Consider the following 27476-nt stretch of genomic DNA (forward strand, 5'->3'; position numbering starts at 1 on the left):
ACTGTTATGGGTTTTGCCTTGTTTATTAATTTTTAAGTTTTCCTATTTATTTTTTATTACTCTTAATTCTTGCTCTCTGTTGAAAATAAATTAGTACCAAACTCGAAAAAGGAAAGGCCCTCTTGGGATAATGGAACCAGAACTGATAATTAGGTGTATGATTTTACGGGGCTACTTCTTTGTGACATTTGCAGATAAAGACACAATGAATTAAATGGAAACAAAACTTTGCTGTAATTGCTGTTCCAGACACTTCAGCAAAATAACCTAAGAAGAAATATTTCTGTTTTCACCAGCTGGAAGATTTGGTCTTTCTTCTACTTGTAGTGCATCAATAGAATGAACTCAAATGAATGTAATGAACTTTTTTTATCTTAAAGGTTTTCCCAGATTAGTAAAGCATATGGATCTTAAGAACTAATTGTGCTTTAGGTTTGGTTCATCTTTTCATAAAGGGATGTAGGTATCACTGAATTTTTAAAGAAAGTACTTCTTGATGATGCAAATGAAGTATTTTTTAAAACCAAGGGACCCCCAAGTCACTGTATTGTTGCTTTGATCACTGTGTTGAGTTTGTCTAGAAATGGAAATAGTAAGAATAAAATACTAGCATAAACACCTATGTTACTTTATTCATATTTCTTCAAGATAAGGGTTAGTACAGGCTCGCAAAAGATTCCAAAAAAGTAAAGAAAATTTATATGTTAAATCTGTTTTACTGCATCAAGAAAAGCAGATGGAATTTTAACCCTGCAACAGTAAAATCAAAGCTGTCACATAATCCTAGAAATCCTCCTGCAGAACTAGGAAAAAAATTAAAAATTGCTAAATTAAGAGTTACTTATATTAAGAGATGTAAACTGGTATGTATTTGTTATTTCATGACTGATTTCCTTATTACAAAATGAATATCGTGGGAGCTTTTAGTTTACTCCTAGAATGTCACTGGATTGCAATTACACAATTAGAATTAAATTAAGATCTCCAACAATGTCAACTAATTTCAAATAATGGCAGCAGAAATGCTCACCTTAAAAATAAGCTGCCAAATCAGATGTTGTGGAGTTTGCATTGCTATTGCATTTACATTGCATTAACTGCAAGAATATTTTTATACCCCCTTTGCAGACCTAATTACTAGAATTGCACTGTTGTTCCTGAAGCAATTACTTTTTCTAGAAGTCTCCTCAGAGTTTCCCAGCAAAGTCAAGTATGCGACAGGTGAAAAAGGTGTCTGTGCGAAGGTGAAATGAGTAACAGTGAGTAAATAGCCCATGTTGTGTTCATGGAACAGCACTGCTTGTGCTTGTTTGTGGTCAGCAGTCAGTGGCTGCTCCATCCATGCAGGTGCAGGAGAGGGTGACATTTACCTCTGTAAGGGACCACGGCTACTGGTACACCAAGCTCTGATTGCATGGACTGCCTGACAACGTGTAGGAACACAGTATTATAAATCTGATCCAATTTGGATAGTTTTTATTGGAATTATCTGTTTCTGGCTGCAAAATAGTTCACTTGGAAACTAAGATATATTTATTTGGTACTTATTATAAGAGCTTGTGTTTTTCCCTTTTGATTCTGTTCCTGTGCTAAGAACTATTTATATGTGAAATTAGAACATTAATATAATGTGGGTGGTTATTAATGTCATGCAATACAGATTTCAATAAGAAAGAGACCTTTAAAAGTGACACTAAGTTGTTTTCTTTGATGTGCTGGTGGCAGCAATGGAAAGGGCAAAGTGAATGCTTACATTGCAATGTAAGTATTTCTAATATCTTTATACCCACTAGAAATGATTGCTACTTTTACTTATAAAAACTTACCTAGACATTCCAGGTGTGTTCTCACAGCTGTGTGTAATAACACTAAAATAAGACACTGCAATTTGCTATGTTTCTTTTAGAATGGCTCTCTTCTGAAGATGGAACAGGCTTACTTAAACAGTGGTTTTTTGCTCTGTTTAAATAAAAAACTACTACTAATAAAAAAAACTCACACACAGAGGAAAAACTGGCTGACAAAGAAGATTGTTCCTGTGTGTACTTCTGGGCAAGTCCTTGCTGTCTTTGCAGCCTCTTGATAAGACCAGTCACATTTGTTCAGCTCCTGACCCAGGACCATGTGCAGATCTCCAACTTTGCTCTGTTGTCAAACTTGTAGCCTTTTGCATGTCTATAGTGAAAAGCATCCATAGAAATCTCCAGGCCTTTTCTCAATCCTTTCCAGCTGCCAGGTAAGTTTCCAAATGACTCACAGCCCTTTCATAGACCATTCTTTTCCCCAGTTTCCAGGAGGGAAGGATATGTGCAAAGCATTACTGGGATGCAGATGTAATGCATTCTCTGTTTCTCCTTTCTGCACAAGGATGCACTCTGACAAACATTCTCCAGCAGTTCTGGCCATTCAGTGACCCATGCTGACAGCATGCATCATTGGCTGTTTCAATACTTCCCAAGAACTGAAAGGTGAAAAAAAATTACATACTCATGTATCCTCCCTCTTCTTTAGCTGTTTCTCCCTTACAGGGGAAAATAGAAGGGCCCGTCTTTGGTCTCTCAGTTGGGTGGGAAACACAGCGATCACCAGTCCCAGGAAGCTAGGAATGAAAACAGGACGAGAATGTTATGGGACACATTCCACACAGCCTCACGCTTAGGATTGTCTTACAGAGGTTCTGGTTCTTGCCCTTCTCCTGTGTGGTGCAAAGCTCTTGGTGCAGTACCAGCTCCTCACAGGCAGCACATGGCAGGGCAAGGAACAGCTGCCTCAGACCCCTTGCTTTGGGCTGATTACAGTGAGATACTAATGCTCTGTAAGGAATTTGGAAGTAGGGGATGTCATCTGACTGACTTCTTTGGCAGTGCCCTCCCCCACACTCCCCCAGGTCATGTTCTTTAGTTGCTGGTATGGGAGTGATCATGACTGGAAGTATAGACGTGCCCTCCTTGAAATTCTGGAACAGATGGCCAGGAGAAGAAAGGGATGTGTTTTTAGTGGGAATCGAAGTGCTGAGGTGAAGATAAAAAGTGTACTAGTGTGTGAAGTAGAACTGCTTATTGTGCTTTATGCTCAGTGTTTGAAGAACTTGGGTGCTGAGCTGACTTAGAAGTTTGTTAATGGTTTGAAAAGTGCAAACCTTTGTAATAGTGATTCAGCAGCTAGATAATGATCTTGATTAGGTATTTTACTAAGCACAACTTCAAATGGGCCTTTCTTAAAAGAACATGGTAGATATGCAAAAAAAATAAACAGTATAGCACAATAAAACTTCTAACATATCCCACATCATATTTCATGATGCAACAGTACCTAAGTTTTGTACCAGCATACGTTTCTTCCCTTGCATCTTGCCTCTACCCCTTCAGACTCCCTCCCTACATCCATCACTTTATCTGCTGGGCAGGTTGTTAGAAGCACTTAATATTCTGTAGACTGTTTTAAAATAAAATTAATAGAGCTGCATAAACCTTGATGGAAATCCTCAGTTTTATTTCAAGAATTCTTATTTGGCTTCAGTTTTTTCCAGGATAAATGTACTGATGATAAGCTGGTCTAACATATTTATGAAGAGGAGGAGCTTATGCTTTACCCATTTTCTAGAGCTGTAAGAGAGACTGTTGACTAACTGCTGCCTCAAATCCACCTTTTGAGCTCGCAGGCTCCAGATGGCTGTGCATGTCAGAGGGGCAGCTCCCTGAGGCAGGATGTGCTGCTGGGTGCTGCCCTTGTCCATGGGGATCCACATCACATTCAGCTGCAGCTGGGGTAAAGGCATCCAGCAGCCAGAGGGAAGAAGGGTGCAAGCTTTGGGACCTGCACCGCTGGCAAGGCAGGGGTTGGTTTTAAGGAAAAGCTAATGTGGTTCAAGAAAAATCCACACACAACATTTTCTAAACTGAATGGTAGCATCACTGAAGCTGAGTTTGTCCTTGTACAGAGCTTGTAGCTGTCAGTTTTTCTTTGTTTATAACCATGAAAGTGTTGGTAGTGGAGGGTGGAGATTCCCTGATGCTCTTGAACCAGCTGTCAGGCTGCTTCATAGATGTTACACTGTCTGTGATCGATTGTTACAGGCCAAACTCTGTACACCTGGAGAGTCTGCCTTCCTGTTCTCTCACTGTTTGTCTCTTCCCTTGCAAGACCTTCCTCTGCTGTACTTCGGAAAGGAAGAGCTGTTTGATGATGAGGGATTCAGGCAGAATTGTCCTTCAGTCCCATGCAGGTTACTTTGCTTAGCAGACAGTGTTTTCAAAACAAAGTAATAAAAAAAAAAAACCAACCCAACCTCCTGGAGACTAAAACAGAATTCTGAAGTTTAATCTGAAGGGATTTTATTTTCACAGGAAGATTATTTGTTTTTCTTTCCAGTAGTGGGAAATAGAGGAAATATCTAATAGAAAATGCACACAGTAAGGATAATACCTTACTAAAGGAATTGGCATCCCTGCCTGCCCTGCTGAGCCAGGCAAGAGCAATGCCCCTGTGGGCTGTCCCTGTGTGCTCTCCCTGGGTGCAGTCTGGAGTACACAAGTCCTGAACATCTCCCCAAGTTCTGTGTTTTGTCTCTTCAGTTCTGCCACTGCATTACAAGTGTGTTTCTAGGTGTTGCTAGAATTATTTTCGGAAGCTGTGCAAGCTGGGCTCAACATGTAACTATGAGGTTGGTTGTGCTCAAAGAGCTGACCCCTCCTGTGTGTGGTGACCATCAAGTCTCAAAAATAGGAATATAATAATCTGGCACTGAGGAAGAAATCATCATCAGACATAACTGCTGTCTGTCAAGAGGTAAAATGTTAGCAAATGTGGAAAAGAAAAGTATTCCTTCCATTCCTTCCTTCCTCTTAAATGTAGCCATGAGAGGAAAACTTGTCTTTTGTTTTCATGTGAGAATTTAGCAAAAAGAACAGAAAATATTTTATGATTTACCAAAAAAAAAAATCTTTCCTTTTCTTCTTTCTTCTCCCCACTTCTTTTTAGTATTTCTAAAATGATTCTATGAGGCTCTTTAAATGAGTTTTATTACAGTTAATTCCCCCTCTCCTCAGGCAAGCTGCAGTTTTATGTACTAGATTTTTATTATACCCAGAAGCTTTCTGCCTGCTAATAAATAATGGTGGTAAATTTTGTATGAAATAAATGTGGTTTCTTATTGCAGCAGGAAGGAAAATAAGTGTGGAGGTTTTTTCCCCCCTTGCCATACATGTTTAAATTATAGAAGTTAAATAGTGTGAAAACACCATTCACTCTAAAGAGACATGGGCAGGTTAAAAAATAATGGGCAGGTTTTTTGGCTTGTACAATTTAAGATAACTTAGATCAACATTACACAAAAGGTGTTGGAAATCTTGCAGACAGACATGTTTTCACGTCAGTAATTTTTCATCTGGCCTGTGAGGAGCAGGCAGCTGTGGCTCCAGTTCCCGTTGCTGCAGTGAGCAGCGCCAGCCTCAGAGACCTGAGCACAGGTGGACAGCCCCAGAGCAGCGTGTCCAGCCAGGGCAGGAGATTCTCCTCTCCCTGCAGGGGGGGAAGGAAGGAGAAGTGTGTGACCTGAAGCTGACTGTGTGAAGTCTGGAAGAGCCCGTCAGGGTTTTGAAGCACCAACCCCAGCCGAGTGTCTGAGATGGCTTCACTCTGGTGAGATGTTAAAAATTGCTCATCTTTTTCACTGATTTCCCACAGTATCATGGACACACTGTTATTAGTAAGTCTTAAAATGAGAGTTGTGCTCCAGCTTCCCCCATTGCTGCTGAACCCATTCTCACTGACGTGAAGCATCGCTCACCCAGATACAGACCTGCCTGTGCTTTCATGGTTGTCTCCTTGTTTTTGGAAACATGCAAGAACCACAAGAAGGCTATTTGAAAGTGCCAGGTTTTGAACTCTGGAATAATTTCACTTGGCTTAATAAATTTGAGGTTACAGGGGGAGAGATTTCTTTTGACTGAAGGGAGGGGTTAAGGCTGCTTTTCCTGAAGAAATTCAGCCAGAGGTGCTTATAATTGGAAAGGGATCGCTATATAAATAGTCAATATAAATGGAATATAATTAACATTACTTTAAGCCCTCTTCTGCTATTCCACACATGGGAACCTTGAATTGAGGATGCATAACCAAATGTATCTTAATTAAGTCCTAATTAATCTTAATGTATATTAATAAAGTCCTAACTTAACTGAATTCTTTTTCTCTTAAAAGGAGGTTTCACACAGTTGAAAGAGTGAAACATTTAATTTGTTTTAATTTTTTGTGTCCTACCCTTCCTGACAGCGGTTCTGTGGCAGTCCCTGGCTCCCTGCAGCAGCCGTGAGCCCGTGGGTGGCTGTGGCAGTGCCGGTGCTGGGCTCTGTCACTGCTCCTCGTGTGCCCGAGCGTGCTGGGGTTTCGGCACAAACGCTTGTGTAGTGAAGGTGAAGCTGCCAGACCTGGCCCTAGGGCTGGAGGGGCAGCAGTGCCCTGTGCCCACACCTCGGGGTGGGCAGGAGTGAGGGCTCCCAGGTGCCAGAGCAGGACTGGCAGCTCACAGAGACTCCCTTTGTGTGTCTGCACGTACAGTGCTCTGGCTCTCCACTGTCCTATTAGCCCAAAACTTAACTAAATTTCATGTAGATGAATAAAAGAAGTATTGACATTGCAAGATGAAATCTGAAACATTCTGAAAGGGAAATTTTTCTTCTTTATTCTTCACACATATAATTTAAAATATTTCAAGCTAAGTATTCCTCCCTAAAAGAAATAGAACTGTGCACCTGCAGATTGGTCAGGCTTCCCAAGGCTGACTCTAGACCAGAAGTTCCCATCATAGATTGTGGGTCTTGGTTGCCTTTTCTCTTTGGTGGTCCCCACCCTGATGCCCGAGCCAGAGCAATAGGGAAAGAGCCAAAGAGCTCCTCTGTGCACAATTAAGCTCTGGGATGAGCTTACCCACGATGGCACATTCATCTCAATCTGTTCCTTGTGCCTCTTGCTCTTTGGTAGATTTCCTCTGTGGATTGCATTAGAGCTGCTACATGACTTTCTTAAAACAGAATGGAACAATCATGTCACTCTATTAAGGTACGGCTGAGAAGAGACGACACAGACTCTCATGGAGTCAGAACAGGAGAATTCCTCTAGTTTATTGCTTTAGCCTTGTTTTATAGACTAGTTGGTGGAAAGTACAGAAAGGAAACTCTTATTGGTTAGTAAACTGCTACATCACCATCATTGGTCAGTGGTGTACACCACCTCCTGACCTTCTCCTGCAAAGAAGACAAGGGACAGACAAACAGCACCTGGCACAGCTGTTTTCTGTCTTTGAGGATTGTTTTCAAATCCTCCCATGAATTTCCCAGGCTAGCTCTCAGCTACACGGCCTGCAATAACTACAGGCACTCTGGTTCAGATTTAGCGTCCATACAATCAGACTTATGAAATCTAATATATTCAAATGTTTTTGTGGTGTCTTTAAAATCAACTGACTGGTAAAAGAGATCAGTGCACATGTGTGCAACATTTGCTCTAATGACTCTTTTCCAAATCTTGCTTGTATTACCAGCCATTTCCCATTACTCATGGGTGTTCTGTCTCCTCATCCTGGCTTAACATCTGTGCTGCTAAATGAAAGTAATCAGAGTCAGCATTAAAATTTAATAAGCTGCGTTCTGGCATTGGTCATGTTCCTAATTGTGTATTTGTTTTCCGCCTGCAGAAGTCCTCAGACATTGTCAGCCAGAACAGCTCCAGTGTTTACAAGCACTGGTGTTTATCAGTCTCAAATCAATCTCTGTTGGTGGTATTTCAAAAACAGACCAGATCTCTGAATTTGCCAATGCGTTTAGAGGACTGATCAAAACCAGACCCCAGCCTGGGAAGATCTAAACCTCATGGCCTTCCTCTCCTAGTCAGTGAATTACTGAGTTTCAGAAGCAGAAAGATCTTTAGACAGATTAGTGGAACCTAAATCTTCTAACCCCGAGCATGGTAAACTTTTAAATAATTAAATATTTTGGCATCTGCAAATATCTGCAACTCATCAAGTGTGTAGCTGGTTGCATTTACATCCTAGTGGAGTGTTTGAGAGTGGTTGTCCCTATTGGCCTTCAAGGAGAAGCAGAATAAGGACACAGAAAAATGGAAGGAAGTTTTGTACTTGTCCCAAATAACTTTTTGCGACAGGAACAAAGTTGTAAGGTTCCCAGCACTGGGAACCTTACAACCCTAAACTGGCCCCCAAAGCTCGGCCAAGTTTAGGAAATTGTTAAGGTATTGTCTGTTTCCTGAAAATCTCCTGTCTTGTCAGCTGGGCTATCAGCTCTCCGCATGTTTGCTTTGGTGCCTGGCTGTAGCTGCTGGTGGTTTGGCTCCTGCATGGGAGCTCAGTGAGGTCTCAGTTTTCACCCCTGCACTGGTGCTACCACTGAAACACCCCAGACCATGCGCCACTCATTTGCTTCCTCCCTTCCCCTTCAGTGGGATGGAGAGGAGAATTGATGGGACAGAAAGGTAGAGATCATGGGTTGAGGTAACAACACTTCACTAGAAAGAGCAATGAGATAAGAAAACAAACAGTAACAACAATGGTCCTGGTAGCAGAGTGTACAGGAGAGGTGAGCAATTCACTCTCCTCAGACCACTCATCCCCTTTCTGAGGTAATAACCTCAGGGTCCAGGTGTGCCCCTTGGACAGCAGGGTCCTGGCTGCTGCAAAAGCTAGCCCTCTTCTAACCAGGACCAGGACACCAGGGGAAGCTGAAGGATGAAGGATGGGGCAGGATTTGTGGCCAAGGCAGTTGGCTGAAACAGCTGCTCTTAGGAGCATCAACACAAGCCAGGTATGGCCCTGGGGAAAGGGTAAAGGAATTCCTTGTTGGGAATGAACTGTTGGGGATCTTGAAACAACTTGCTGCCTGCACACTGATTGTTACTAACGCCAAAGAATATGGTGTATTGGATGGGGTTTTCTATTTTTTTTTAATTGCCAGCAGAAGCTGATATTTATTTGGATGAAAAGTTTCAGCAAGTGAATGCTCTCACCCTGGGCAGTGGTATGTGTAAAAACCAGTACCTGATTTATGGCTGCATGTGTTCAAAATGTGGGAGAAGAATCTGAGCGAGTGCAGGTACCAAAGCAGCTGTATCTGAGTCAGGGAGAAGTATGTAGTCTGTACTTAAAGGAACATCAGTGTCAGCAGGGTGTTTCGGGCACTGTCCTTTTATCTTCGTGTCCTGAAGCCTCCCTTCTGATTCACTTGTTGGCAAACTAAAAACTAGGACATGAACGTTTTTATGAAGAAGACATCCAGGCACTATTGGTTGCCCAAGACCAGGATCCATTTGACTGCCCAAAGTGAGGGTGCTGCCCATCTAAGCACAGCTGCAGAACGCAGCCCGTGCCTGGTGGCTGGCCCTGAGCTGTCCCCAGCCTGTCCCCATGTGCTGGGCAAGTGGCACGTGTCAACAGAGAGCTCACTCACAGCACATTTCGGGACATGGCTTCTTACTGAAACGTCTGCATCTGTATGGGAACAATGCTTTCTGAGCAGTTTCTTCTGTGCAAATAGAGCTTAATTGGTATTGTGTTCTGCGTAATTATGCTTCTCATTTTGGAGCAATCTGTTTGACTTGAACAGTTCTGTGATGTGGGAAAAGTGATCTTCTGGGAAGTACTGGCTCATTTGGGTGGGATCTGCAGAGTGCTCATTTATAGTGGTGTTTCTCTTCTCAGTTCTGCCTGGACCAAACCAATTTGTTCTTTTTCTAGTCTTTGCACAGGTGAAATGCCATAATTCAGTGGTCCACCTCTTAGAAGAGGAAAATGGCTTCCACATCCACACTGTCAGTGTTGCTTTATATTTCTGTGGCAAGTTCTGTTTTATACACTGCTATTTCTGAAAGGAAGGAACCTGTGTTTTCTACCTGGGAAAGCCAGTCTAAGGCCAGTTGCTCCTGTCCACATATCCTTTGTGTGCACTGGAAGGACACTTCACAGTCTCCTCCTCTGGGAATGGTGACAACAAAAACAGTTCTGATGACAGGTGAACTTCATACAGGGTCTGCAGAAACATCTGAATTCAAATCTGACGTTGCATATTTCATGTTCAAATCATTGTACCTGATCTTAGCTGTGTACCAGAAAGACATCTGGGAGATACCTCAAAATTCCAGTGCCTCCATTTTTTTGGAGAATAATGTTGGTTTTACATCAATGTGTGCAACTGTGAAATTAATTAAAGGAGAGGACAGTATTTATACATTGTGAATAGATCATTGTAAGGATTAGATAGAAAGATAAAAAAAATCTATTTTTTAGTAATTATATTTTTTACTATTAGCTATTTTTATCTTGGAATTTTATATGCTGTTGGGTTTTCAGGTATCTTCTCTCAGCAAGTGGTGGTGTTGCAGGTTCACACAGGCAGAACAATCCTGATAAGCTTGGCTATTTGTGAAATTAATTTGATGTTGTTGGTTTAGTGGTGAAACTCACAGAATATTCTGAGTTGGAAGAAACTCACAAGGGTCATCAAATCCAACTCAAAATAGACCTGAAAAAGTCAAAAAGTTATATCAGAAAAAAGGGAGTGGATAAGGAGACACCACTCTCTTTTTTGGATTATTTCCTGGAGATAGTCCCTTTTGGAAACTGATCTCTCCAGCCAGGCAGTGCAATAATAATAATTATTTTTAATGATGTTATAAATACAAAGGCAGATTTGGGTTAAATAAAAACAATTTATTATAAAACAATTTCTATAAAAAATAAACAATGAGGAAAAACCACAATAAAACAAACAGCGCAGCGCTGGGTGGACAGGGGTCTATACCCAAAGGTATAGGTGTTCCCAAATCCACAAAGGAGGGTAGACTGTCCGGGGTTTTTATAGGGATTTTTAGCCTTGAGGCCAAATTCCAGGCAGGCACCATTCATCAACAGTCCTTGATTGTCGTATGAATTGATTTCCTGGCGTTGGAGAATAGAGTCAAATGGACGTCCGGACCGAGTCTCCTCATATGTAAAGAAGTTCTGGGTGGTTCTTGATTTCATTGTGGTTCAGGCCATCTGGATGGGATGGTTGGATCCGGGTTGGAGCCGATGGATATTTCGGCTGGATTTTTCCTTTTGTTTACCTGATGGCTTCCCCCAACGGTAGCTTGCAAGGCGGGGTGTTCAGGTCCGGTGATGAGTATCTCGTCGGAGCCTCTCCTTGTTGGCTTGATGTTTCGTGTCCTGTCTATTCTTCCCCGTTGATGGGCACCGAGCCTGTCCTTGTCAGTTTGATGAGTTTTTGTCCTGTCAGCTTGATGGGCCGTGTCCTGTCTATTCTTTTTCGTTGATGGGCGCCGGCTAGGATCGTTATCCTTTGAGTGGGAATTCGTGGCTAGATCTGGGAAGGGCTTGTGTGTCATACTGTACTTTATATTTTATATCATTATTGTTATATACATTTATTTAGATTTCTACGAATTTTTACAAGTTCATTTTTCACAGTCCCCCGCCTAATAATCCATTACATTAAAAATTCGTGTTATTTCATCCAATTCTGCAGGGGAGGACTATAAAATTTTTACTCACATTCATTTTCTTCCCAGTCCGTTAACGAATTCTCACTATATGTTTGTGCCAGGTTATATTTATTTTCAAAATTCTTTAAGGCTTTAATCACATTTTCGTTTTCTTTTTCCTCCTCTAATTTCGTTAGTTTAGAGAGAGGAGTAAGTCTCCCTTGTGCTTTCTCAGGATCGATTGGAAGTGTGGCAATCTGCATTCCTTGCACAACAGAGTGAATTAGTCTGATGAAGCAAGGAATTAAGCAGGGAAGGAAAATGATTCCGGCAACTGAACAAGTGATGAAAAATACTAGCTTCTTCCATCAAGCCCCTTGCCCGAATATCTGGTCCCACCAGGAGGCTTGTAGGATTGAATTCCATTTTTGGACTGGCACATGTGCTACTTTTTTAATTTCAGCAGCCAATCCTTTTATTGTTTCTCCGTAATCGTCTATTTCCATACAACACTCGGATTCGTTGTATCTGCCACACACTCCTCCCTCTTCGGCTAGCAAATAATCGAGAGCTAGTCTGTTTTGGTACACAAAAGCTCTCATTTGTGAATGTTGTTTGGCTAGGAGTTCTAGGGCTTCTGAAGTGTGGTTGGAAACTATCTCTACCACCGCTTGCAACCTGATAAGTCTGTTGAGGAGATAAATGGGGGTTCTGTAACCCCAGCTGCCATCATTTGCCTAAGTAGCGGGCCCGTAATATTGAATGATCCTTTCGGCAGGTCATTCTTCCTCGTTCTACTTCTGGTTGCCTCCCGCTATTGGTAGTTCCCGTTTTAATTCCCTCCTTTGTCTGTTTAATGTCTCAAAGAGAGGGGCTCAATGATTTACTCTCTGTTTTAGGTAGAGTAAAGAAAAAGGGCCGAATTATTCCAAGTGTGCAGGATCCTTTCCATTTTCTGGGTAGCTCGCTGTATGCCTTTTTCCACATATCCAATATATACTATCAGGATCTTCCCAACCCTTGTTCAACTTTGCCGGATCATCCCAATATTCCTTCAATCCTATTAGCTCATGGAAGGGATTGGCCCCAGAGTTTTTGTACCAGCAAAGTTCAATTATTTCTATCCATTCACAGTTATTCCCCCGGGAGCGACTCCAATAGCCCGCGGGTGGTTCAGGTTGCCAGGTTTCTGTTTTGCTTTCCGAATTCACCGTGAGTGTGCTTACACACGGGGTATAGCCTACTAAATCAGTGAATTCTTTTCCCTCTCTGCTAATGCAGACAGTACCGATTATTCTTTGGTCTATAACCCATCCCTCTGGTCTTTGTTTTGTTTTTGATATTTTAGAGCCTTCTCATTTTTAGAAGTTGCTCTGGGGTTAGTTCCTCTCCCTTCCAAGGCTATCTTTCAGCTGATTTTAAACCGCCACAGATCCAACAGTTAGATAGACCTAATTCTGTGGCTATTTCTTGCATTAGATCTATGAAAAGATTCGGGTTGGGGTTTGGCAACCCCCAATTGCTGTATTGTTTCTCTAATTGCTCATAATGTTCACTAAGAGAGTTAAGCCTCTCCTGTTCTAGCCTCTTTTTCCGAGTTTCCGCTTCTTGCCTCTTTAACTCTAGGGTTAGTTGTTTTATTTTGTTTTCAGGGTCCACCCCTTCCTCATCCCTGGAGAAGCAGAATACTTGGTTGAATTGCAAACATACCCGGTCATCACTACTTTTTAACAAATCAAGGATTATCGGTTCATTATTAAAAAAAGCCTTTTCTTCATGTTTTAAATTTCTACCTTCCCAATATACCTTCCCTCCCATGGTACACATTTTCAAATTCGCTTTATTGTAACATAAAGGGTTAACCGCATAATATGCCAAAAAGGTGGATTGTCTTTTCCCCCCTATCTAGACCGTTTTGTTACATTGACTGCAGATTGGAATTGGGGGAATCATTCCCACTTCTCTCCTATACCTGAAATGGGAAGTTTCAGTCTTTCTTTTCATAGGAGTTTTAGACTGCCCGTTCTTAAGCCTTGCCCCTGAGTGGTAACACTAGACCTTCCCCTTTAATTCACAAAGATTATACTGAGTGCTGTTAGACAAACAACGTTCCGGAGGACAGTAGTTAACTATTCGTCTGGTATCTGTGGCAGTCTGACACTGCTCACACTTCCCCAGGAGACGCTCCCCCAGAGGTACCTCGGGAATCATTCTCTCGGCTAAGCACACGGCTAGACTCAGGACAGTCAGGATTCCCCACCGGTGTATCCCTCTGCCTTGCCCTTCGCCCGTATAGAAATATACGGCGGGGATTACCATCTTCTCGGCAGCAAGGATATTCTTCAGGGGCCCTTGTAGTCCTAATGGCGTACCTTCTCTTGAAAGCAGCCCACCGAGACGACTTAATTGTGTCTGTCCTGCTCGGTACCTTGACTGTCTTTTGGCACTCAATTTTTAAAGTTTTTGCTTTGGAGTCTAGTTTACCTCTAATCCCCTTTTGAAAAAGCAGGTACCACTCAGGAGAGTCAAGTTCTAAAAACCCCGCCCGGGTGACAAGTATTAAGAAACGGCTAGTCAGCTCCTGTTCTTTAGTCAGACAATTGGTACACAGTCTCTTAGGTTTGTACTCTCCCCAACAGTGGGTTACTCAAATCTGTTTACAACAAGCACATTTAAAATGTATAAATGGAAAACAATCACAGTTTGCGTTGATGTAACTTATCTGGTCTGCAGCTCTACGATTTTAGAACAATCATGTACTAATTTTTCTGAATAGAAACTGAGCAGGATTTTTGTGCAGTGGTTTTCAATTCTAAACCGGGTGAGCTGATTAAGATGGCTTCATATTTTAGAAGCCTGGAATCAGTCAGCCACTTCTCTGCTTTTTGCTGCAATATGTTTTTCACATCGTGGGGAGTGTAAACTACCAGGGGAGGAAAAGTTATTTTCCTTGCTTCTCTTATTAACAGAGCCACTGTTACAATTGCTGGTAAACACGTAGGCCAACCCCGACTGATTGGATCTAAGATCTTTGAAGCCTATAGGCTTTCTTTTGTCTGCCCATTCCTGAGTCAGGACTCCCTGTGTTGTTTGTTTACTCACATTCACAAACAACTGGAATTCTTTATTCGTATCTGGTAGAGTTAGTACCGGGGCAGTCATAAGAACAGTTTTTAATTTCTGGAAATTAGACTCATCCTGTTCAGTCTACTTCAGCCTGTCAGTGTTTAATCTTTCATACAAAAACTTCACTTTTTCACTGAAACCCTCAATCCACTGCCTGCAATATCCCAAGAGCCCTAGAATTTGTCTAATTTGCCTTTTTGTTTTTGGTGCAGGCAATGCAAGGATGTCTGCTACCCTCTCCGGGTCTAATTTTTTCCTTGAGATATCCAATGTCTGAGGTATTTTATTTTTTTATTTCAGGCTCTGTGAATTGCAGCTTGGATTTTGATACTTTCAAACTTTTCTTTCTTAGAAAGTTTAACAAGGCAATCGTGCTTTTCTTCACACTCTCTTCAGTCGGTCCAGCTATTAGCAAGTCATCTACATACTGTGAAAGCTTTGTCCTGTCCTCAAGAGCAAATTGGGTTAACATTTGTTCTAAAGCTTGTCCGAAAAGGTTCGGAGACTCTACAAACTCCTGGGGGAGGACCGTCCACCTTAGCTGTTGCTTACGGTTTGTATCTGGGTCCTCCCACTGAAATGCAAAATAATCTCTACTCATTTCATCCAGAGGGCAAGTCTAAAAAGCATCTTTCAAATTAATCACACTATACCACACATCTTCTGGTGTGAGTCTATTTAGTAAAGTATAGGGGTTGGCCACCACCGGGAATCTAGTCCGGGTCCTAGCGTTTACCGCTCGTAGGTCCTGGACTAATCGGACGCTACCATCCGTCTTTTTACAGCCAGGATGGGGGTGTTGTGTTGAGACATGCAAGGCTCTAAAGTACCCCCGTTTAGGAGGTCATCAATTATTTGTTTCAACTCCCTTCTCTCTTTGAATGCTATACTTCAGGGTTTATTTTCTCTTCATTTTTAGGAGTCAACTTAAATATTTTCACCACCAATTCAGAATTTTTAATCAAGATATTAATTCTTAAAGCAACAATCATGTCCCTTCCCAGTAAATTGTAATCTGCTTCTTCTACTAATAGCAAATTCCCTAAGCAAATTTTATTTTCAGATTCTATTTCCACATCTTTTATTATAGGTACTTCAAAGGGGTCTCCCTTTGCACCGATTACAAAAACTTTTTCTCTGCTAGCCACACATCCGTATGGCAATTTCTGCAGGGTACTTTTCTCTGCCCCAGTATCTACAACAAAACTTACTTCTTGTCGTTAGGGGCCCACTTTTAATTTTATCAAGGGCTTCTTGGATGTTCTGGTCTCTAAATTAAAGAGCCCCTGACACTCTTAATCCTCTTGAAAAATTTTCTCATCTTTTATTCTTTGTTTACAATTCCGCTGAACGTGTCCTACCTGTTTACAGTAGTAGCATTCCGGGGGCTCTCTCCGTGGGGCCGGGGCTGCCCAGTGAGAACCCCGACTTTTTCCGAGTAGTGTTTTAAACTTACCCTGCATCTGTTCTTGTTTCTGGATCTCTTTTACTGCAGTTACTAAAACCTTAGCCTGCAATTTCTGCTTCTCATCTTCTCTCCTCATGTATACTTTTTTGAGCTTCCCTTAGGAGCTCCTGGAGGCTTTTATCTTGCCACTCCTCGATCTTTTCTAATTTTCTCCTAATGTCCTCCCAAGATTTAGCAACGAATTGTGTTTTTTAACAGAACCTCCCCCACAGGAGAGTTCGGGTCAGTCTCAGAGTAAATCTGTAAACTTCGCCGTAATCTCTCGATCTATTCAGTGGGTGGTTCTTTTTTTCCTTGACACTCTCTAAAAACTTTGCTAATATTCTGGCCCCTAGGGACCGCTTCTCTTATACCTTGTACAATCATGCTCCTTAAATCCATCATGTTCCGTCTGCCTTCCTCTGTCTGTGCATTCCAGCTCGGGCTTGCGCTAGGCTATTTCTGGTTACCTGGCATCCCTTGTGGATTGCGTCTGTCCCAGTCTCTGATCCCGGCTTGTTTAATCATTTCCCTTTCCTCCGGATTAAACAGTGATCTCAGGATTGCCATAAGATCGTCAAAGGTATAAATGCTACTCCCTAAAAATTCATCTAACCTCTCAGCCACTCCGAGAGGGTCATCTAACAACCGCCCCATCTCTTTTTTAAATGCCCTTACATCTCCAGAGTTAAGGGGGACATTCACAAAACCGATCACTCCCGGGGCCGTCGGTACTTCCCTAAGAGGGAACAACCGGTGCCCCTCTTCACTCTCTCCCCATTCATTATCTATCATTCTTGCTCTTAAACGGGTTCTACTTGCGGGAGGGGAATTGGTGATTGTGTGTTGCCTCCCTGTTATCAATTGTGGGAATTCTGCCGCCACCCGGCTGAAGGGAGGAGTCCCCTCCATTGTATGGGAGGGTCCCGGTTGTGGCGGCTGGACCGGCAGGGACGGATAGGGTGATCCCCAGCCTTGTGCAGAAAAAACCTCCGAGGAGGTTGCTGTGGTTACGGTGTTTACAGGCGGGGAAAGGGGAAGGGCTGCCGGCATTGCTGCTGGCCCCGACTCTCCCGCTTGAGACACACGTATCTCAGTGGGTTGGTCTCGGGGGCCCAAGGGTGCTGTGGGCATTACTTGATCTGCAGAGGAAGGTCCCGCTGGTCCTCGATACGGGGGTGGTAAGTGATCGAGGGGTTCCCAGGACTCAGCTCTCGACTCACGTTTTTCTTTTTGCTTTATTGGAAATAGCCCTACTCTGACATTTACCCAGAGCTTAGCGTATTCCCTCTCCTCAGGATCTGAGGGGACTTTGTTCTCCACATAGGAGAACAACTTGTTACACGTCCATTTTTCAAATGTGCCTAACACTGGCCAATTGAGGTGACTTCTCAACTCCTGTCCTCCCCAAACCTCCATACAATAATGTATTAATTTTTCCTTTGATTTCCCCTTCCTCTGGGGACAATCTTCTCAGTGTTTTAGCATCCACCCCAAGGGACTTTCCAGTGGGATGTCTGGTGATTCCTCCCCCTGATCGGAGGAATCTTTTCCTGTGCTTCTTCTTTGAAGCTTACTCTTTTTCTGCCCCATACTTCGCAAATATATTCTTACCTTTCTTCGACTTCTCCGGGAGTCGATATCAGTTTCTGCGTTGTGTACTTAGGAATCAAAATTTGCCGATACTCACCTTTCAGCGAGCTGAGCTGAGGTCTCTTGTAATCGGAACTTTTGATTCTTCCCTGGACCTCTCCCTGGGTCCGTTACTAAGAGGGTTTACCAGCCTCGAGCTCGACAAGACGTCCCTTCCCCTCTTAGTACCTTGCGATCAGTTCCCGAGACACCCTTTGGCCTCAGGTTTTACGAATGTGTGTCGAGGGAAAAAAACTTTCACTCTGTATCGCTTCCTTCGCGGCCGGCCAATTCCCTCGCGGGAGGATGGAAACGCGACCTTGAAGTCCGCACTCGCTTCGTGATCAGATCACGTCTCACACACTCGCCCGATCGCCCGCTCAACCAGCAGTACTTACAGCTATTTTCCTGCGTGGGTGTCCTTGTGCACACTAGACGTTTTACGAGCAAAGCAAGCCGCGGCTTCCCGAAGGCTCCGTGCCTTCCGAGCTCTCCGATCCGGATTTATCCTTTTTATTGTGGTTTTTACCTCCGCCTAAATTTGGTTCGGATATCGGAATGAACTACGGGGGTTCTCAACTCACCAGGCCGCCAAAATCAGCGGGGGTACCCGTCCTGGGCAGCGAGATTCCCCGCAGTTTCTCCGATCCGAGTCACGGCACCAATCTGTTATAAATACAAAGGCAGATTTGGGTTAAATAAAAACAATTTATTATAAAACAATTTCTATAAAAAATAAACAATGAGGAAAAACCACAATAAAACAAACAGCGCAGCGCTGGGTGGACAGGGGTCTATACCCAAAGGTATAGGTGTTCCCAAATCCACAAAGGAGGGTAGACTGTCCGGGGTTTTTATAGGGATTTTTAGCCTTGAGGCCAAATTCCAGGCAGGCACCATTCATCAACAGTCCTTGATTGTCGTATGAATTGATTTCCTGGCGTTGGAGAATAGAGTCAAATGGACGTCCGGACCGAGTCTCCTCATATGTAAAGAAGTTCTGGGTGGTTCTTGATTTCATTGTGGTTCAGGCCATCTGGATGGGATGGTTGGATCCGGGTTGGAGCCGATGGATATTTCGGCTGGATTTTTCCTTTTGTTTACCTGATGGCTTCCCCCAACGGTAGCTTGCAAGGCGGGGTGTTCAGGTCCGGTGATGAGTATCTCGTCGGAGCCTCTCCTTGTTGGCTTGATGTTTCGTGTCCTGTCTATTCTTCCCCGTTGATGGGCACCGAGCCTGTCCTTGTCAGTTTGATGAGTTTTTGTCCTGTCAGCTTGATGGGCCGTGTCCTGTCTATTCTTTTTCGTTGATGGGCGCCGGCTAGGATCGTTATCCTTTGAGTGGGAATTCGTGGCTAGATCTGGGAAGGGCTTGTGTGTCATACTGTACTTTATATTTTATATCATTATTGTTATATACATTTATTTAGATTTCTACGAATTTTTACAAGTTCATTTTTCACAATGATAATAATGGGTGTTCAACTTTGTGTTTAATATTTGATACATCATTAGGTGCCTCTGTGCCATTTTCCAACTGCCATTTGCCATGAGCAGATTTTCCTTACCCCTTTTTTGGGATCACAGCTGGGTCTGAGCTGCCACTTCTGTCCCTGCTTGGCTCCTGAGCTGTGCCAAGAGCCGTGCCTGGGGGGCTGGGAATGTGCTGCCAGGCAGCAAGAGGCTCAGAGCCCCAGGGACACCCCAAAGCCCAGCTCCTGCCCTAATGAGCACTGATGCACTCAAGTCCTGGCTTACTTCTCTTCATGAAATTTCCAAATATTTGCAGTTGATCTCCCACAGGCGAGACCTACTTCCTGTGAGACCTGCCCAAGAGCACATTTTGTCTGGAGATTAATTTCAGGTATACCGTGGGTAAACTAGAGTTATTTTTTCTTCAGGTCCTTGCTCCTAAAATATAGCTTTTTTTTTTTTTTAATAAAAGCAAGATGCAGCCTAATAATTCTTGCACGTAATTTAATCCCCTTCAGCTGTATTTGTAAAATTACCCATTCCATCTAACACCTGCTAGTTTTACAATTAACACTGGGCACATTAGCTGCACTTCATGCCTTGACTTTTTTCCTTAACAAAAAGTGAATTTATTATAAGCAACTTGTTTTCAAAGTCCTCCCATGAACCATGGAGACTGGTGGTCTTTATTTTCACCTGGCAGCCTTTGGATGCAGGGGACAGGGTTATTTGCATCTTTATTAAAATCATTTACACCCTCTAAACTGTTCGAGGCACTGGGTTGTCCCTGGCCAGCCCTAGCACTGTATGAGGCTTCACTATTGCTCATTTGGCAGGCACGGGGGCTGGAGATGCTGCGGGCTGGCACCTGAGGAGGGTGTTTGGTGCTGTTTGATGCTTGTTTCCCCAGAGAATGGCCCACCAAACCCAGCCCTATGCAAGGGCTGTGGGGCTGCTGCCAGCCCCAGCGAAGATGGGCAGGCTCAGAATGGTGGCTGCTCAATCCCAGAGCCAAGGCAGAGGCTGGGGAACAACAAGGAATTGTTTTATGGTGCACAAATAGGCTTTGGGTTGGCAGGAGGTATGCTTGCCCCTGGCAGGGGTTTGGGACTGGATGATCTTTGAGGGCCCTTCTAATTCAAATGCTGTGTGAAGGTCAGAGCTGTTAGCAGGCACTCTGAGTATGGAACTTCCCAAACTGTAGAGATAACAAAAGGTAAAATTGGAACAAGTATGAAAGGATGAATAAAGCAAGACTCATTAAGTAACTTCTAAAGTGTATTCTGTTAAAACATCAATTTGCCTTAAGGAAAATTCTCTCTCTGCTCTTGAGCAAGAAGTAGTGAAATGGAGTCTCTTTCATTAGCAACAATCTGAAATATGCATGTATGTGCAAAAGTGTCAGGATTATTTTTCTTTGTAAAGTGAAGTCACTGTTTGGTTTTCATTATAAAAGGAAATGTGCATATCCTATGGGCTAAGCAAATACAGATGCTATTTTGCACAAAAATACAAACCTAAGTGATTATTTTAACCTGGGCCTACAGTGGAGTAAGATTACCACAGGTGAGTCTACCAGACACAGACCTCATACCCTGCTATTAAAGCAGCCACAAAAGTATGAGCAGAAATAAATCCAAACTCAGGAAATGCTACATCCCATTTTTCCATTTTTAAACACATTGTAAGGAAAACAGCTGAGAGAATGCTCTGAACTGGCTAAAGTCTTCAGCCTAGGACACAACTCACTGCAGCCACCTGGTGTGGAAGGGATTCATCCCAGGATGATTTTAACAAGTGATGGAAATAAAACCAGAACAAATTACCATTTTTCAGTACCCGTAAGCAGAAGAAGCCTTCTGCATTAGTTACTGCTTCCACCTGACTAGTGAGCACAGATAACTCAACAGCAACAACAACAAAAAAAAGCTTTGCTAAGGTTCAAGCTCTTCAAGCTGTCACTGAGCAACTGGACGGTGCCCAGCCCCTGGATGCATGTCTCCATCAGCAGGGCAGGGGTGTCCTGACAGCTCAGAGGGGACGAGGGTGCTGAAAGCACCAGGCAGGTCCAGGTAAGCTGGGGAGGTGACCACACTCACCCCTCACACTGGGTGCAGTCACTCCCAAGGTCTGTTCATGCATCTGTGAATTGAAGAAGAAAATTAAACCAGCAGCAAGGTTGTTTCCTACACTCAAATCTTTCAGGAGCAAGCTGTAAACAAGGCAAAACAGAGGAAGAATGTGGTATTAGATAAAATATCATAACATCATTCCTATCAAAAGTTTAAATTTGCACATGTTTACATATATGCACTTCTGGTTGCAGTCACCACCCTACAGTGAGCTTCAGTTTAATAAAACTGTAGTGGTTATAAATGCAAGAGTTCATATTTCATACAGTGACACCTTTGAAGAGCTGGAGGGACTGAGCCAGCATGAAAATGAAAATGTAAATAAAAGGAAATACAATGCCTATGATAAATAGCGAGGGCAGAGGAGGAAGTACCAGTCTCCTGGGTTTGCCATTGAGGTTTCTGTGGTTAATTTATAGGGTATCAGGGAATGAGAGGTTGAAAAGAGCTGACTTGAGAGCAAGCACTGAAAGGAAGCAAATAACAAAAAACCCCAAATCTTTGTGGAGAGTGAGGACTATTGAGATGGATTCTCTCTGCTTTTTTCAACCACTCATTTCTTGTTTCTATTTCTCATCCCTATTTCTCATCTCTATTTTAAAGAAGTTCTTCCCCATGCTTTTCTTTCTTTACAGCTTCTGCATTCCTTCGTTTTGTGGCATTAATTCTCTTGCAAAGAAAATGGCTTTTCCCCCTTATTTCACATTACTTTTTCACACATTACACATTACTTGTAGCAAACATTCTTTTTTATTTCCTTTCTTCTAACAGGAGCTATAATTTCTAGATTCTTCATCTTCCCTTTGTGTGGGGAAGGTGTGTCCTTCTGGCTTCTTTTGGCCCCTTGCCAGTCTTCAGACCCTTTTTCTGCACCTCGAACAGCTGATACTCTGTTCCTGTCCCATGCTGTTACCACCTCTCACCTTTATTCCCCTGCTGTGCAAGGGACCTTCAGAGCAGGATTGAGGAAAACACTTTATCTGTTCAAGGCCTACAAATGGTAATTGTGATGATGCAGATATGGTGGATTAAGAGGATGGCTGAATTCACCAATTTTGAACCAATTTCTTAACAATGACAAAATGAACCTATGTTAATTGTTGTTAGCACTTACTGACGTGTGCCCTCCCTTAATAATGTTCAATTTAATATGTGTATATTTATGTGTATATATCTGTGTAGAATTAATTAGCTCATGAAATTACACCTTTGGGCTGGTCTGTTCTTTCACTGAGCCAGTCTGCTCTGAATTCATGCCTTTCCTCTATTCAGAGTGACTCTATTCCTTGCAAATTTCTATTTAAATTGTTGGCTTACAGCAGAAATTACTATGTTATGCTAGAGCCGTATAACCTAAAATGTTTTTACAAGGCATGAATTGTGCAGTTTTGACAATAAGGGCAGTGTTTGTTTTCATGCCAAACAACTTTTGGATGTGGGTTGGATTTTAATGTCAGCTGAAGGCTGAATCTTGACATTTAGAGAATCTCAAACTGATAGATATTAAGTATCTACGTATTTGGGCATTGCATACGTTTCTGGGGGATGGCAGGGGAAAACATGCATCAAATATGAAGTGAGGTTATGGTAATTCAGGATGTCATAGTATTTTTCTTCCATGTAGAAGAACATTCTCCTGAATAAAATGCATGGAAGTGTTTTTCATTTTTTATCTCTTTCCCCCAGAAGTCCTCGTAAATTCAGGCTGAATTCATTCCAGATTCTGCAACTGTGGACAAAATTTGAATTTCTCCTAGGACCAAAGTGACCTTCAATATCAAAATGCTAGAACAAGCATTTTGGTTAGCACACAGAGAAGTTTCCCTCACTGTTTACCCTCAGTATAAGGTTGTTGTCTGATATGCCTGAGCATGTCTGCTCTCTCAGGTATATTTGCACAGATTTCTCTAAGGCTAGTCCTTTGGAAGTTCCATTCCTTCATGCTGTTTCAATATTTAGGTATGAAATGTCTGTGGTTGCCTTTTGGAGCAATGTGTCTGCTGCTGCCCTGCTGCTCTCAACACCATTTTGGCTCTGTGACTGGGAAGCTAATTGGCAGCCCAGGAAGAAATGTGAGCTATTGCTTTACTCCTGTGGCTTTTATTTTGCTTTCAAGAGGTTGGAAACGGTTACACAGATCAGTTCTGTTGGTGGTTTCTTTTTGATTTTTTGCTCTTGAAATCTAGTCTGTCCTATCCATCATGTTAAAAGAGCAAAGGTAACAACCAAAATAAATATTTTCCTGTCTTCTCTTTCAGATAAAATTGAAGACGAATTAGAAATGACGACAGTGTGCCATAGACCCGAGGGACTGGAACAGCTTGAAGCACAAACCAATTTCACTAAAAGAGAACTTCAAGTTCTTTACAGAGGATTTAAAAATGTAAGAATAGTAGCACAGTGAACAGAGTCTAATATGTGTGTCCCCACCAGCCTCAACTGCTCAGCTTGATTTTGTATTATTCCCCTGCTAAGAATTTAGTAGTTTTGTATTAGATCTCCCTTACCACAGCAAAATGAGCACAATCTGCCTCTCCATCTAATATTTATGACACTGCAATCTGCCTAAAACTGGATTTGAATGAATAATCAGCACCTAATGGTCTCATTAAACTTGTTCCCCAAATGTCAGCAAGCACACTTCAATTTCCTTAGCTGTGCCAGTACTTGAAGATAACCTGAAAATGCTTTTGTGGCTACTTATTTAAGCCTTGTCATCTCTTCATCTTCAAAAAGAAGTGGTACTGGTCACTTGTGATTAGCTGCCCAGGATGGAGGTTTCATCCCTTCTCTTGTTTCAGAAATCTTGCTCTTGTAGCAGGATCTTTGTAGAGCACTTTAGCACTTGAAGGTCCTGCATAAATAGAGAATAAGGCTGGAGTGGCAGGAGCCAAAACGGAATCAAAAGCTGGATGTGTGTTAAGACTGAGGAGACCAGAGAGAGGCTGCAGATTTCTGGGCAAGCAGGCAGCAGTGCCAGCTGGCATGACTGGGTGTGTAGAGCAGCTCCATGCCCAGCCTTGTGAGCCATGGCTCCAGCCAGGCTCCCTGGGAGCCCCGAGTCTGCAGCCCCTGAGCCTCTGCTGCTGCCTCTTAGGGGATCCTCACAATCAGCAGGAATGGATGGAGAATGTTGAGGCTGCATGGAGCAGATGCTTTATGGACCTTGAAGAATGAGTACTCATTACATGTTTGCCTGAGGGTCAGGATTTAGTCACCCAGGTGGTTTGTGCCAGCTGATGTTTTAATAATGATTAACAGGTCAGAATCAAGCTGGCTCAGTAAACACAGAATGGTTTTTATATTCTCTTGCAGGACAGCTCCAGCATTCAGAGACCATCACAGCAAAATGCTGACCTTTCTCAGTCAAGTCTGTTGGGTAAAAACCTGTCAAAAGAAAGCTGAGCTACCTTAAATACAGGCAGTTCTGAGGAACCTGCAGGACTTTAAGAAAAGCCTTTCTTTTTGACAGATTTTTGAAATTTGATCAAATCACATTTACAGTGTATATTATACTTTTTTAAGAGTCTGGTGATTTCACCCTTTATTTCACTACTCACCTAAGTGGGTCAAAACACAGCTCAGCTTCTCTGTATTTTTGCTTGGTGCGTGTGGCATGTTTGTGCAGCCATTGCTGCATGTGGAAGGTCACTTAACGTGTGAAGTTGCCTAACTGAACACTCTTCATGCTTTTGCCAGCCAGCAGGAAATCACAAGGCTTTTCAGACAGAGCTTGGCAGGCTAACGCCCTGATATGACAAGACTGCCTACAGAGGGAGGTTAAACCCTGTTTTGCTAAGATCTCTACAGTGCCTTCTAAATGGCCGTCGCGGGGGGAAGCCTGTGTGGGAGAGCTCTGCTCTGTGCTGGGGGGATTCTCAGCTGCAGGTGCAAACCAGTGAGGCAGACCTAGAGTACTCAGCACACAGGACATTTACCCCCTGCCCTTCCCAATTCTGCTGGCACTTTGCAGTACAGAGGCATTACCTCCCTTGGCAATAGAGGCAGACAAGGGCATTTAACATCTGACCTAAACCTAGGACATCACTGAAGGTCTTGGTATTAATTGGCATTGATGGCAAGGTCTTGGTTTATATCTGGGTATTAGGATAAAGCAGGCAGTTTTTATCCAGCTGATCTGCACACAATATGCACAAAGTGTTGTATCTAAGGTTTAAATTGACATGAAAGAGCAGCTTTAATGCTGGTAGCCTGGTTTCAATGGGATGAGTAATTATGCACAGGAGGCAAACTGGCTCATCTGTTACCACATTTGCTATTGTACCAAAACGTCTGTTCCTTGGGATGATGTTACAGTGCCATCTGGAGATTCAAAATCCCTGTGGAAATACAGTTATTTTCCTCCCTGCATGTACTTACTGCTTCCTCTCAGTGATTATTGCACAGGTCCTGTTTATTCACAAGGCAACACCTGGAAAATCACAAGTTCTGGCTGCAGAGGATTTGGTGTGCAGGAGCAGGGATGGTGTTCATCCAAAGGCAGCTCAGCACAGCCTGGGCTGGCCTCTGGACTAGTGCTTGACCAGCGTCCTAACTCTCAGTACCTTTAAATTTGTTCTTTCTTTGTCTCTGAATTCTGTTCCCCCACCCCCCTCCAAATCATCTCAGGCTTTGCCCCAGTTGTCACTAGTCTGCTCTGGTGGTTTTGCCCCAGGCTGATGGAGGCTGCCAATAAATTCGTCTCCAGAAAAGCTGAGCATGCTAACCAGGTCTGTGGTATTGCTGCCTGGCCAAATGTCTCCTCTCTTCGCCTTCAGCTTCCTTTTCCAGTTGTGAGAGGGTGCCACCCTCCAGTATCTCTTGTTTCCAGGACCATCAGTTCATATTTACCTTAGCAGTTGCCTCTGCCAGCTTGATTCTGCATGATGTGAGTGGTCTCCTTTGCACCTCTCTGCCAGCTGCAGTCATACTGCAGCCAGACTAATGTGGGGTGTTTGGTCCCATCTCTTTGGCTGGGATTCTACAAAAGCAGCATTACAGGCAAACCCAACAGAGCCTCTGGTGGGTCTCGCTTTGGTACAGCTCAACAAAAGAAACTGTGATACTTTCTGTCTCCAAAACCACCAGAACTATTTCAGCTAAACAGCAATATTGGCACAGGAGCAGAATGGCCATGAATAAGCAAAGGCTGGAATTAGAAGAAAGTTTCTGCCCCCCAGAGGAGTAAAGTTTGGTAGGCAGTTATGGAATTGCAGGAAGGAGAGCAAGGAAGTATTTTTATTATTAAAATTGGTAAATTGATGTCTAATGAAGTGACCAACAATACAGAGATTTGAGCTTGGTAATTCAGGATCTTCCACTTAGGCTATGTTTCTAATGGCTTGCATTCTTTGTAATGGAGTACATGAATTTGAAAGAAGTGGGGGTTTTGTGAGATTTTTTTGCTCTGTTTTGGGGGGTGGGAGGGATTGTTGTTAGAGGAAATGCTTTTTAGCTGCGAGAGGTAATTTCTTAATACTAAGTCAGGAAACGGCCCAAATAACAGGGGCTGCTGGAGACATCCTTACCTTGCTTTAGTGTGAGTATCTTAGCAAATCTGTAACAGAGCGTAGTATGAGATGTAATTGTACCAAAGCAGGATTGTGGAGATTAAGTAAGCAGTACAAGCAAGGGAGAAATGTTCTGATACTTTAATAATCCCCAAAACATCTCCAAAGTGGAAGAACATAGAGCAACAAACTACATGGGATGTGTAAGTGCTTAGAGATGCAGGTCTGGATTGTGGGTTTGTCTGTGGTGAGCTCACTTACCACCTCTAATTTAGCAAAATGTGACCCCTGGGTACTTGTCCTCATGTTCTGACCAGGGGAACTGAGGAGGGTCTGACAGGCAGGCCATGCTCAGCTCCCCTGTGGTCTCTGTGTTGCATATCTCTGAAAGCAGTGAAGTTTATTTCTGATTCCAGCAGAGGAAAAATGCAACTGCCGCTTAATTTTCCTCATGGTTTTGTGGGCTGGTGTGTTTGGTTTTTATATGGATTCAGCTCCTTTGTGGTTTAGTGATTTAAAAGAAGAGGGTAAGTTCAGGGCTTGATAGCCCTGGGAAAATGAGGGGTTTGTTCTGTGCTTGATGACAATACAAAAGACTGTGTTCACTGTTTGGCATTTTTAAAGAATTTATAGATTAAGGAAATGAGAGATGTTAACCTAAAACCCTGC

General features: G+C 42.9%; 1 protein-coding gene across 4 annotated transcripts in view; it reads left to right on the forward strand.

The window, feature by feature from the left end:
* The window catches only part of KCNIP1 (potassium voltage-gated channel interacting protein 1), a 179113-nt gene that overhangs the window by 132127 nt on the left and 19510 nt on the right, over positions 1 to 27476 (forward strand). For all 4 annotated transcript variants that reach the window (XR_015774004.1, XR_015774003.1, XM_088063540.1 and 1 more), the window contains exon 2: positions 23556 to 23680. Coding sequence is in view for 2 of the 4 variants with exons in the window: in XM_088063540.1 (XP_087919666.1) it covers positions 23556 to 23680 (125 nt within the window). In the remaining 2 variants the exon portion in view is untranslated. The remainder of the gene's footprint in view (positions 1 to 23555; positions 23681 to 27476) is intronic.

Source organism: Pseudopodoces humilis, chromosome 17 (assembly GCF_049639895.1).
Source record: "Pseudopodoces humilis isolate 2021_Gansu_Grassland_sample_001 chromosome 17, ASM4963989v1, whole genome shotgun sequence".
Taxonomy (NCBI): domain Eukaryota; kingdom Metazoa; phylum Chordata; class Aves; order Passeriformes; family Paridae; genus Pseudopodoces; species Pseudopodoces humilis.